Below are 12,999 nucleotides of genomic sequence, written 5' to 3' on the forward strand. Positions count from 1 at the left end.
CCTGGAACTCGATATGTAGACCAGGCTGGCCTGGAACTCACAGAGAGCTGCCTGCCTCTGCCTCCCGGGTGCTGGGATTAAAGGCGTGGGCCACCACACCGGGCTTAATTCACTGCTGTTTAACATTCTTATTTGAAATAGCTCCAAATAAAAATAATATTGGTTCTATGTAGGCAATCGTTTTTTATTTTTGCTTTTTTAAATAGTTATTTGAGAAAGGGTCTCCTCAATATGTACCCCAGGCAGGCCTTGAACACAAAGCAAGTCTCTGGCCTCTGCCTCTCAAATGCTGGGGCTACAGGTCAACACCACCCTGCCAGGCAATCTTTGTTGTGCCAGCAAGAGACTTCAACCAGACTCCAGGATGAGGGACTCCTTTTCCTTCCCACAGTCTCTTAATTTTCCGTGTCACAAAAACACAAGAGTAAAATATAGAGCCAAACAGCGCAGGGTCAGGTGGGAAGGTCTGACCAGATACTAGCAGAGCCAGCCTGCCTGAAAAAAATGTACAGAGGCGTTTTCCCCAGTCCAGTCCTCTGGGGCTACTATGGTGAACGTAGGCGCTTAGGCCCTGGTCTGCTCAAGTGGGCCAAATACCGACCCAAATTTGCCTTCCAGTAAATGTTCACCCATCTTTTCTTGGGAGAAGGCTCAGACCTGCATTGTCTCCTAAAAGAAACACCCACACTCCTAGAAATTAGCTGGCATCCAGGGGTCTGGTGTCATTGCTCCCCTTCCCTGAAAGCACAAGTCCCCTAAAGCGTTGGGAAGGTCCTGCCTTTCCTACACTCCTGTGCAAGGCGCCAAGCTGGAACACCTGCTCGAGGCGGTGACCTGGACTGCGATTCTAGCCTGGCTTCCCGCAAGTAAATCCTCTTGCCTGTAAAGCCAGTCTGGGGATGCCTCTAGTCCACCCTAGCCTGGAGGTAAGGCTTTAGGATGAGTGAGTCTGCGGCAGGGCCATCTGGGAGGACCGACCGGGTGCAAGCGTCCCTCCCCTCTCCCCTCTTCCTCCTCCCCTCCCCTCTCCCCATCCCCGTCCTTCAGCTCCTCCCCCTCCCTTCTCCCCCCTCCCTTCTCCCCCCTCCCTTCTCCCTCCTCCCTTGCCCTCTTCTTTCCCTCCCTCTCCGCGGCCGCGCACCCTCCCCTCCCGGTTTTCTTCTCCCTCCCTAGTCCTACCCTCCCTGGTCCCGCCCTCCCTCCTCCTGCGACCCCGCCCCTCTCCTTCCCCCTCCCCCTACCTGGCTCCTCCGGGGGTCAGCGGTGCGCAGGCGCGGAGACAAGTCCCACTGGGCCGCAGCCGGTGGCCGGCTAGCCGTGGGCCATCGCCCGGCCCTCCCTGCACCGTACCCCTGACTCTGCCGAGACCGGCGGACCCGCGGAGCCGCGGCGGCAGGATGGCGCAGACAGCCATGTCTGAGACCTACGGTAAGACGTGCGGGTCCGCGGCGGGGCGGGGGACGGAGGAACAGGCCTCCGGGTCCGGGAATGTTGGAGGGCGGGGGTTAGGGTCTCCAGAGCGTGTGTCTACAATCTCTGGGTGTCAGAGACTGGCCTGGGATCCTGAGGATCTCAGTTGTCGACGGCTAGGTAGAGATGCTGAGAACCAAGGGATGCCTGGGCCGAGCGGGATCCCAAGAATCTCAGGAGGGTGTCAGAGGTGAGCTGAGACTCTCAGGGCGTCAGGGGCCAGGCTGGGCTGGAATCTTGAAGATCTAGGGGTGTCAGGGGCTGAACTGGGATCCTAGGCCAGCAGGTGCCCCCGCAGCTGTGCAGAGCTGATTTGATCTGCTCTTCCAAGTTCCCTACTGCTTTGTCCCTGACTTTCACCCTTACATTTTCCTTCCTGGGTCATTAAATCCATCGCTCAAGGTTGGGGGAGCCAGTTTGACATTGATTCTCCCCCTCCCCACTTCAGCAGGGATGAAGACTCCGGGCCATGCCTGCATCCGATATCCCTGGGGCCTCTTATGTGTATGAATGTATTCCCTGCATGTATGTGAGTGCACCAGTGTCTTGCAGTGCCGCAGAGGTCAGAAGAGAGCTTCGGATTCCCCTGGAACTGGAGTTAAGGACTGTTTGGTTCGTAGACGCCATGTGGATGCTGGGAATCAAACCTGGGTCCTCTGCAAGAGCAGTCAATGCTTTTAACCACTGAGCCATCTCTCCAGCCCCAAACATATTTCTTTTTTATAACCATAAGTCTTGGACACCAGGAACAGTGTGTTTTTCATCTTTGTTTCCCTTCCGAAGCCAGCCTGAGTGTGCGGGTGTTTTTTGTTTGTTTTTGTTTTTTATAAGTGAAAGCTTTCCGGTCTATGTAGTGGTGTATGTGGTGGGTTAGTTTTTCGCCCCCCCACTGCCCCCACCCTTGCAAGATAAGAATAAACAACTGGTACTATGCATTGTGGTTGGTTGATGACTGCTAGTCTAGAATCGAGAATTTGACCTGGTGTGTGTTTGTCTGAGGGTGAAAGCATGGACATCAGGCCAGGTCATCCCAGTCTGTGCCACCTGGGTGGGGCCTGGGGCCTGCCAGGAAGGCTCCAGTCACTGTGAAAGTACCATAGGGACTTCCCTGGGCCAGGGGAGTTTGCAGTTCAGTAGGGACTGTTAATCCCACTGTGTCCTTAATGGGTGAACAATTAAAAACCAGGCAACAGTTCTGAAGGAGTGTGGTCTGGGCAAGTGTGTGAGAAAGAGCTGACCCAAATGGGTTCGCATGGGGCAGGTAGACAGGCAGCCCCAAAGCCCAGGCCTGGGGGTGCTGTTTGGGTACTTCAGCTTAGGGAGGGCGGGGAGGCAGCAGAAGAGGCTTGGAGGTTCGACTTTGAGAGGGTGGGACTGTGGGAAGGTGTCATATGAGACACAGCAGCCTGGCCCACTGTCTCTCTTGGCACTCCCTTCTGTGGCACTGGGGTGTGATGTCTGCCCCTACAATCTTAGGGTACCCTCCAGGGAGTGGCTGGCTTTCTAAGGACTAGTGTTGTCAGGGCTGCGGGTGGCCTACATGTGGCTCCGTGTGGTCTGGTTCTGCCAGTCAAAAATGTCACCAGTGGGGCTGGAGAGGTGGCTCAGCACTTAAGAACACTGTTCTTGCAGAAGACCTGGGTTCGTATCCCAGCACCCACATGGCAGCTAACAACTGTCCGTAACTGCAGTTCCACGGAATCCGACAGCCTCTTCTGTCCTCCAAGGCATTGCACGACACGGGTGCACTTACCTACATGCAGGCAATACATGCATACACATAAGATAAAAATAATAAATAAAATATTTTTTTAAATGTCACCAGCTGGGCATGGTAGCACACGCCTTTAGTCCTAGCACTTGGGAGGCAGAGGCAGGCCGATCTTTGTGAGTTCAAGGCCAGCCTGGTCTACATAGTGCGTTCAGGTCAGCTGGGGTGACAGGGAGACCCTGTCTCAAAGAGACCGAAAAAAAAAAAAAAAAGAAAAAAATGTCACCAGCAAAATATGTTCACTAGCTGTTTTTCATCTTGCTTCTTTATTTCTAAATGAATCTCAGTCCATACTTCTTTTCTTTCACCCAGGTAAGGAGCAGATGGGAGGAGTGGAGAGTTCACAAAGAGCCTCACAAGGGTCATGAGCAGTGGCAAGAGTTGGAAAGCTTGGGATGTGGCTTTGCATCTCAGTTCTCTCATGGAGAACTGACTATGTGCAAGACAGGCCTCGCTGTGCACCTGCGCTTCACCTCAGATGCAGTTAATTACGGTTTTGTTCATCATGGCCCCTGTCTAAACTGATGATGAAGTTGTGGCCATTAATGTTATTTCAGGGGCCAGAGATAAAGCTCATTGGTAGAGAGCTTGCCTAGCATGTTCAAGGCCCTAGAAACCACAAAAGAAAAAGTATATATGTATTTGCATGTATGTATGTATATATGTGTATATGTATTTTTCCCCTTATTTTAAGGTACTTCCCAAATGTGTTTTATTTTCTTTTTTATTTATTTATTTATTTGAGACAAAATCTCTCTACCTCTGGCCTCAAACTTGTAGCAGTGCTCCTGCCCTGCCTTCTGAGTGCTGGGATTACGGATGTATGTCACCATGCCCAGGTTTTTCCTTTTTAACTGTCTGAATTTAATCTTTTCTTTCAATGGAAAAAAAAAATGGAGGAAACGAATTAAAAAAAAAAACTAATAGAAACTTGTAAGTAGAAGTTTAGGGGTCAGGCTCAGCAGTTCAGAGCACCGGCTGCTCTTAGAGAAGACTGCAGTTCAGCTCCCAGCACCCAAATGGCAGCTAACAACTGTCCATTACTCTAGTTACAAGGGATCCAACACCCTCTTGTTTTTTTGTTTGTTTGTTTGTTTGTTTTTGAGATAGGGTCTCCCTGTAGTCTCTAGCTGGCCTACAACTTAATCTGTAGACCAGGCTGGCCTCCATCTCACAGAAATCTGCCTGCCTCTGCCTCCCAAGTGCTGGGATTAAAGGCATGCCCCACCATGCCTGGCTAAAAATTTTTTTTAATCAGTCAAAAATATTTTGTGAAAGGGGGCTAGAGAGATGGCTTAGCAGTTAAGAGCACTAACTGCTCTTACAGAGGACCTGAGTTCAATTCCCAGCACCCATATGGTGACTGACAACCATTCATAATTCCAGTTCCAGGGGATCCGACGGTTTTTCTGACCTCCACATGCATTGCACAACACAGGTGCACTTACACACACATGTGCTCATACACATAAAAAATAAAAATAATAAAATTTAAAAAATATTTTGTGAACAAAGTTTAGGGGACTGGAGAGATGGCTAATTGGTTAAGAATACTGACTGTTCTTGCAGAGGACTTGGGTTCAGTTCCCAGTACCCATATGGCAGCTAACAATTGTTTGTAACTCTAGTTCCAGGGAATCTGATCTGGGTTCCACAGGCATTTCATGGCATGAGTGCACTTTCATACATGCAGGCAAAACACTCATACACATAAAAAAATAAAAATAAATAAAAAGAAGCATAGCTTTAGAAAGAGCCAAGAGTGGCCTCTAAAGTTGCCAGCTTAAAAGTCACCCCAAATGAAAGGGGAGGCTGTCACCTTCAGTCACCATTGGCCATATTTGCACAGTATTGTTCCCAAGGTCTTCTCCTTCCAGACACTGGCCTATTGCTGGCATAGGAATGTTTGCCTGACCTTTAAGTTCCTTGTGTTCTCTGCTCATTTTTTTAACCTTCTGTGAAAGGAGGCTCTGTGCAGTTTGATGATGAAAAGTGGGAGCCAGTGCATATGAATGCTGCTAATGAGCTGCTGTGGCTGAAGACCAGTTGCTGCACCTCACACTGGACAGTTGTGTCCAGCACTTTCTTGCTCCAAAGCCCCTAACTATGTGAATAGTGAGTACTGCTTTAGATTGTGTAATATCATAATGCAAATTGAAATGTTAAACACAAAGGTGCTGGAGACATAGATGGCTCAGTGGTTAAGAAGACTTGGTGCTCTTACAAAGGACCCAGGTTCAGTTCTCATTACCCACAGAGCAGCTAACAACTGTGACTCCAGTTCCAGGGGATCCAACACCTTCTTCTCACCTCTGCAGGCATTGATTGCTTTCATGTGGTGCATTTACATACATCCAGGCAATATTCATACACATAAAATAAAAAGTTTTTTTAAATGTTAGAAGCTGGGCATGGTGGCACACTTCTTTAATCCCAGTACTTGGGAGGCAGAGGCAGGCAGATCTCTGTGAGATCAAGGCCAGTATGGTCTCCATAGTAAATTCCAGGTCAACTGGGGCTACAGGAAGACCTTGTCTCAAGAAAAAATTAAATAAGTAGGTTTCAGACCATATGCGATGGTGGTTAACCTTGTCTGCTTGATTGGACTGAGAGATACCCAGGAGATTAGTGAAGCATACCTCTGGGCATGTCTGTGATGGGTTTGCAGAGACAGATCCTGAGGGCCCTGAGCGATGGATTAACCCCTTGATGGACTGACGATCTGATCTGATTATTGGCAGGTAATGAAAGGTTGGAGGTAGGACATGGTTGAAGGAAACTGGGAGCATGTCCTTGGAGATATCTCTTGCCCCAGCCTCTTCCTATATTCCTGTCGCTCTGCTTCCTGGCCTCTGTGATGTGAACTGTTCTGTTACACCACACATTCCCAGCCACAATGGACAGACACCTATGAAACTGAAAACAAACAAAAAATCCTTTTTCCTTATGTTCTCCCTGGCATCTTGGTCCACAAGACAAAAGTAACACTAAACCCTCAATCTTGAGTGTTGCTCACCAAAGGGAGGTTCTCCAAGCTATTGTTGGAGCCACAGCATTATATGACTGTGTTCACTGAGCATTGCCCAGACCTTCCCAAGGACTCATGTCAGCAGCCTGAGACCTGGGAGCTTCAAAATCACCTTTAAGTAATTCCTGGCACCAAATGGTGAGTCACAGAAAGTGTGTGTGGAGGGGAAATGCCAGGCAACTTTTAAAAACACAAGCGCTGAGCAGGCTGGAAAGATGGCTTGGTGGTTAAGAGTACTGGTTACTCTTGCAGAGGACTGGGGTTTGAGTCCCAGCTCCTACATGGCAGCAAACAACTTTCCGTAACTCCAGATCCAGGGGATCTTTTGGCCTCTAGGCATTGCATGCATGGGTACACTTATATACATGCAGGCAAAACATTCATATACATTAAAATACAAATATATAAAGTTATTAATTTAAAATTTGTTTTAAATTCAAGCCCTGGGGAAGGTCGACAGTGAGGAATAATTTGAGACAGGTATCTAGGCATTAGAGTTTATGTCTTGTACCATGAGAACAACTCCTGTGGCAAGAACTCTACTCATAGTGCTGGTCCTGTGCTTGTTTCTAACATAGTATGCTTGGCATTTTCACTTAGGAAACAGAGCATTATGGTGTTTAATATATAAAGTTGAGATTATCAGAATATTCTCTGTTAAACACATATCCTTGTTTGTGTATGCGCAGATTGAATTGTGTCATCCAGGTCAAGCTCAGGTCCTAACTCTGGACCTGTGAATGTGGCCTTACTTGGAACAGGATCTTTGATGATGTAATTATCGAAGTTATTGTCATTCCAGAATAGTATGGTCCCAAATCAGTGACTCTCCCAATGCAATGAGGGAAACATGGGCACAAACCATTGTATGGAGGACGAGCTGTGAATGAGGTTGGAATGATCCCACATCCAGCCAAGCCCCCACCCTCAGCACAGTTGGCAACAACCAGACACTAGGAAGAAGCAGGAAGGACCCTTCCCTACACTTGCAGGAGCTCAGTCCAAAAATGTCTGTCATGTTAAGCCAACTGGCTTGGGACACTTGAGATGCAAGCCCTGGGAAGCTAACCCACAGGATTTGGGCATCAAAAGATGGTTCTTAGAGAAATGCAGACTTGATAAGGCAATTTAGGATGAGGAAAATATGCCAAACTAAAAAAATAGCATTTTGGGGCCTGGAGAGATGCATCTGCTCAGTGATTGGGAGCACTAACTGCTCTTACAGAGGACCCAGGTTCGAATCTCAGCACCCACATGGCGTTTAACAGCCATCCATAACTCCATTTCCAAGGGGAACCTGACACCCTCTTCTGACCTTCACAGGCATTGCATGGCATGGCTGCACTTACATACATGCATGCAATACACTCATACACATAAAATAAAATTTTTTTACAATAGCATTTTCAAAGTTGCCTCATTCATAAAGTATAAAATAATTTGCTGTTAGGGAGATCTCCTAAATTACCATTGCCGTAACTCACAAGACACAAAGCATATAAACAGTGTCAACAAAGGGAGCAGATATCAGAACAAAGATTTGTGTGATTGAGTATGTTTATGATTGTCAAGGTTGCATTTTTCTCTTTCTCATTCAATGAAAGGTGGTGAGCATTTTAAGAAGCAAAGTCTGGGGTGGAAAGGGGTGGGGCATGCCCGTAATCCCAGCACCTGGGAGGTAGAGGCAGGAGGATCAGGAATTCTAAGTTATCTCTGACTGTTTACAGAGTTTGAGGCTGCCTGGGCTGCATGTGACCCTGTGTCAAAAGACAGACACAAGACAAGACAGAGGCCAGCAAGATGATTCTGAGGGTAAAGTTCTTGCTTCACAAAGCCTGAGGACCCAAGTTCAATTCTAGGAACCCACATAAAGGTGAAAAGAGAGAACTGACTCCATAAAGTTGTCCTCTGACCTCCACACACACACTGTTGTGCATGTGTGCTTCCACACAAATTATACACACACACACACACACACACACACACACACACACAGAGTAATAATGATTTATGAAAGAAGAAAATAAAGAGAAAACAGAAAGGACTGAGCTCTAGAGACATGCATCAGTGCTTCACAAGCCCATATGCCCTGAGCCTACACAGTGTCAGCCACAGAGGGGTCAGTGTGATGAGGTCAGAAACTCCCCAGAGGCGCCGTACGTGCAGGTGCTGTTGACTTGGGAACTATGTTTGACTACTCTATCAACCTTTTGACACTGCAACATGATGTTACTATCTACAAATGTGTTGGGTCACATTCATAGCTATCCCTGGGATGCATGTGGCCCAAAGGCTACAGGTTAGACAAGCATGAATCTAGTTGGTACAATCTGTACTATATCATGGGTCATGTCTTTTTTTACTTATTTATTTTTATTTTATGTGTATGCGTGTATTGCATGCATGTAGGTAAGTGCACCCGTGTCATGCAAGGCCCATGAAGGTCAGAAGAGGCTGTCAGATACCCTGGAACTAGAGTTACAGACAGTTGTTAGCTGCCATGTGGGTGCTGGGATTCGAACCCGGGTCTTCTGCAAGAACAACCAGTGTTCTTAACCACTGTACCATCTCTCCAGCTCCCAGGTCATGTCTTTTTAAAAAATATTTATTTTTGATGTGTGAGTTTAATTTTATTTTTTAATTTTTATTTTTATTTTATGTATATCAGTTATTGCTTGATGTATGTAAGTGCACCCATATCCTACAATGCCCACAGAAGTCAGAAGCAGGCATCAGATTCCCCTGGAGTTACAGACCAGCTGTTAGCTGTCATGTGGGTGCTGGGACTCGAACCCAGGTCCTCTACAAGAGCAGCCAGTGCTCTTAATGCTGAGCCATCTCTCTGAACCCTGATATGTGAGTTTGAGGCAGGGTCTCTTAATACAAGCAGTTGTGAGCTGCCATGTGGGTGTTAGGAATTGAACCCAGGTCCTCTGCAAGAACAGCTAGTGCTTTTAACTGCTGAGCCATCTCTCCAATCCCAAAACATGGTTCTTTGGTAGAAAAAGTTCAGTATCCCTCTTGTGGTCATTTGGATACTAAAGCCTGTGGTTCTGAGGTGGCTATCCTAGAAAACATCCATTTAAACTGTTGCCTACCCACAGCTCCTGAGTCCAGCTGCAGCTAAGTCTTTAAGGTGCCTTCTTCACAGAGTCCACATTACTTTTTAACTCTGGAAGGGGAGGGAAGTTGAGTCAGGGCTGTTGACTAGATCATCAACAGCTAGAGGCTTGCTCCGAGTCCTCATCTCAGCGACTTGGCAGGTATGTGACCCTACAGCTTGCTGCTGCGTGCCTCCCTGCCCTTGAGTGACTCTCACAGGTCTTTCAGGACCCATAGCTCCCTGGGCCTGTGTGAGAAAAGGTGCTTGGGAAATTTATGTTGGAATGGAGAAGATGAATAACATACCCCACAGGATCATGGGAAAATCAGGATGGTTAAATGCTATTTCCAGAGCTTTTTGAGTTCTGCAAAAGCAATTTCATCTAAGTTTGAATTTTTTTTCTAGCTTTAATAGTGATTTTGAAGCTGGGCATGGTGGCACATGCCTTTAGTCTCAGCACTCGGGAGGCAGAGGCAGGCAGATCTCTGTGAGTTCCAGGCCAGCTGGGGCTACAGGGAGACCCTGTCTCAAAAAGACCCCCCCAAAAAACAAAAGTGATTTCTATTAAGGACTGATGGGGCATGCCTTTAATCCCAGCACTTGGGAGGCAGAGGCTAGCATTTCTCTGTGAGTTCAGTAGGAGTTTCAGGCTAGCTGGGGCTACAGGGAGACCTGTCTCAAAAACTGAAGAAGAAGAGGAAGAAGAGGAGGAGGAGGGACACAATTCATAAAGTGCTGATAAATTATGTATGTGAAAGTCTATTTTAGAGAGACCTATATCATTTTCTTTCCAAACATAAATTTTTAATCATTCAGAAAAGCAATTGGAGGTTTAAGAACAAAGCATCTTTCTCCTTTGTCATAACTGAGAATATATGCAGGGTATGCATTTAGTGACTCCCACCATCTTCTGGTGCGCCTACCCATACTAGTTATTAGGGGATGCTCACAGAATAAATGCAGGTCTATGCACAGCCCGTGGGCCACTCTGCAGTTCTTGTCTATGATCAAAGCAAAACTGTCTTTCAATACTAAAAAGTAAAGTCTTGTCTTTGGGAACAGAGGACAGTCCAGGTGATCTGTCCTTTTCCTCTAAATTCTGGGACACAGCCAGCCAAAACAGGCTTTGATGTGAATCCATTTGAGAAATGATTTTGCTCTCAGAGTTGAAACTAAAACCAAAGTAAATAGAAACTTGACTTGGAGGCCTACTTTTATTATTTTCTTTTGTAATAGAAGTCAGTTCCATTATGTTAGTGTCAAGGCAACCCAATCAAATCTATGTAGATGGAACTGTCTGAACTGACAAAGTCACATGGGAACCTGATGGAGCCTGAAAATAGGGGAAGCAAGCATCCCTGCTGAGGACCCAAATCTGAGGCTCCACCAGGCCTCGGAGCAGAGTATGAGAGGACCTGGTTCTGCAGCTTCCAGACTCGAATGTGCACCTGAAGAGCATGTCATGGTCAGATGGAAGCTGGGCAGCCACAGAAATAACAGGATGGCAGGTGTGCTTTGGAGGACCTGTCCAGGTATTCTGAGCACAGTCCTGCCCAGAACTCAACTTGGAATCTGGGTAGAGGGTCTCAGTGGTGGGTCCCTGTGCATTCACATGTCCAGCTTCATAGTTACTAAGTAAAGTTTGCAGAATGAACTCCCCTTTTTTTCAACTCATGCCTACTTGGCAGACTCTGATTTACTTTGGCTTCAGACTCCCTATGTAGACAAGGATGACCTTGAACTTCTAAACATCCTCCTGCCTCCATCTCCTGAGTGCTGGGATTGTAAGTGTGCACCACCACACCCAGTTTATGGGTGCTAGGTATCTACCCAATCCTTTGTGCATGCAGTCATAAAAACATTACAAATGTTCTGGTGTGTTCTTAGGAATATATCCATGTTCCTTGATTATACTTGCCCAGGAATAGACTATTTCTTGCTGTTGCCAGGCCTCAGCTTTCAGATCAACACCTTGAACACTGTCTGGTTGAAGCTTCTCAGCACTGATGAAGTCCTATGCCCGGTGCTATACTGGAGACTTTGCCCCACCCAAGGAGCAGTATGTGCCTGTGTGGAAGACTAGCCTTGCCTGTAGATGGAGATGGAGTCATACAGTTTGTACCAGTGCACCCATGCCTGGACCTCATATCCACTTAGGAGGTGGACCTGGGTCCCACATGAAGGTGTAGATGACTGTGGAGGCTAGCCATCAGCATTCCTGCTGGTGTGACCAGATCCTGTTGACTCACCATGTTCCATATGGAGCAAAATCTTTCATGATCCAAGGTTGATGGACTGGAGGGTGGAAGTGAAGGTGCGGCCGTTATTATCACAATGGTACCACAGACCCAGGTCTCTAGATCACAGCTGTCCATATGCACAGGGTACTGTGGCCACTGTTGGAGGGACCCTTGTTTTCTGTGTGTGCTGTAGTGGCCTGAACTCCAGCACTCATCAGAGCAGTATGTTGTAGGGCCTTCAAAAATGATGAGGCCTCAGGCCAGGCATGGTGGCACATGCCTTTAATTCCAGCACTCAGGAGGCAGAGGCAAGTGGATGTCTGTGAGATCAAGGTCAGCGTGGTCTACATAGGGAGTTCTAGGCCATCCAGGGCCACAGGGAAACCCTGTCTCAAAACAAACTAAAACCAACAACAACACCAAATGATGAGGCCTCAAGCTCTGCCCTTAGTGGATCAGAGCTGATGCCTCAGAGCCAACTTCCAGAAAAGGAGGAGTTGGGAGCCAGCTGATTGTCCCGTGTCTAGCTTGCTGGCCTACCCTTCCAGCAGGTCATGGCATATCAGGAAAGCCCTCCTAGATCAGCCGAAAATCAAGCAAATCAACTTAACTGTTCAAGATGGGTGTGGGTATATACACCTATACTCCCAGCATATGGGGGGCAGGGAGCACAAAAGCAGGAGAATCACGAGTTCAAGGACAGCCTGAACTACATAGTGAGAACCTGTCTAAAAACTAAAAAACTGTTCAATTCTCTCCCTCTTCCTTTCTTTCTCTCTCCACCTCTCCTCTAATTGAAATATTCTGCAGAACATTCTTGACAAACGATGTAGCCTCATTTCTTTATAAAGTTTGGCAGGCTTTTTCCTCCTATAAACCTAATCAAATTCAACAGTCTACTCTTTGTTTTCATATTTATTTATTTATTGTTTTCTGTTTTTGTTTTGAGACAGGGTCTCTCTGTAACCCCAGCTGACCTGGAACTTCACTATTATAGATCAGGATGGCCTTGAACTCACAGAGATCCGCCTGCCTCTGCCTCCCAAGTGCTGGGTTTAGAGGAGTCGGCCATAACACTTGGCTGTTTTTGGTTTTTGTTTTGAGATAGGGTCTCACTATGTATATCTTGCTATGTAGACCAGGCTGGCCTCAACCTCAGAGAAATCCATCTGCCTCAGCTTCCCAAGTGCTGGGATTAAAAGTATGCACCACTATATCCAGCTCAACAGTCTATTCTTTAATATATCCAAAACTTGTTCCTGATTAAGGGAAGCTATTCTTTTTTTAAAATTATTTATTTAATTACCATATACTTAGAAGAAGCATTTCTTTACAACAGCATTGACATATGCAATAACAATTTCCAGAGCTAAGATGCATCTTTCAA

General features: G+C 46.8%; 1 protein-coding gene across 3 annotated transcripts in view; it reads left to right on the forward strand.

Annotated features, from left to right (window-relative positions):
• The first annotated feature begins 1,219 nt into the window (after nucleotides 1-1,219).
• The window catches only part of Rab4a (RAB4A, member RAS oncogene family), a 40,221-nt gene continuing 28,441 nt past the window's right edge, over nucleotides 1,220-12,999 (forward strand). The window contains exon 1 of one of the 3 annotated variants that reach the window (XM_008845770.2): nucleotides 1,220-1,428. In XM_008845770.2, the coding sequence (XP_008843992.1) occupies nucleotides 1,398-1,428 (31 nt within the window). In that variant the 5' untranslated portion in view covers nucleotides 1,220-1,397. The remainder of the gene's footprint in view (nucleotides 1,429-12,999) is intronic. The other 2 variants (XM_008845769.3, XM_029569723.1) reach the window with 2 other exon arrangements.

Source organism: Nannospalax galili, unplaced genomic scaffold, assembly GCF_000622305.1.
Source record: "Nannospalax galili isolate Female #2095 unplaced genomic scaffold, S.galili_v1.0 scaffold702, whole genome shotgun sequence".
NCBI classification, from domain to species: domain Eukaryota; kingdom Metazoa; phylum Chordata; class Mammalia; order Rodentia; family Spalacidae; genus Nannospalax; species Nannospalax galili.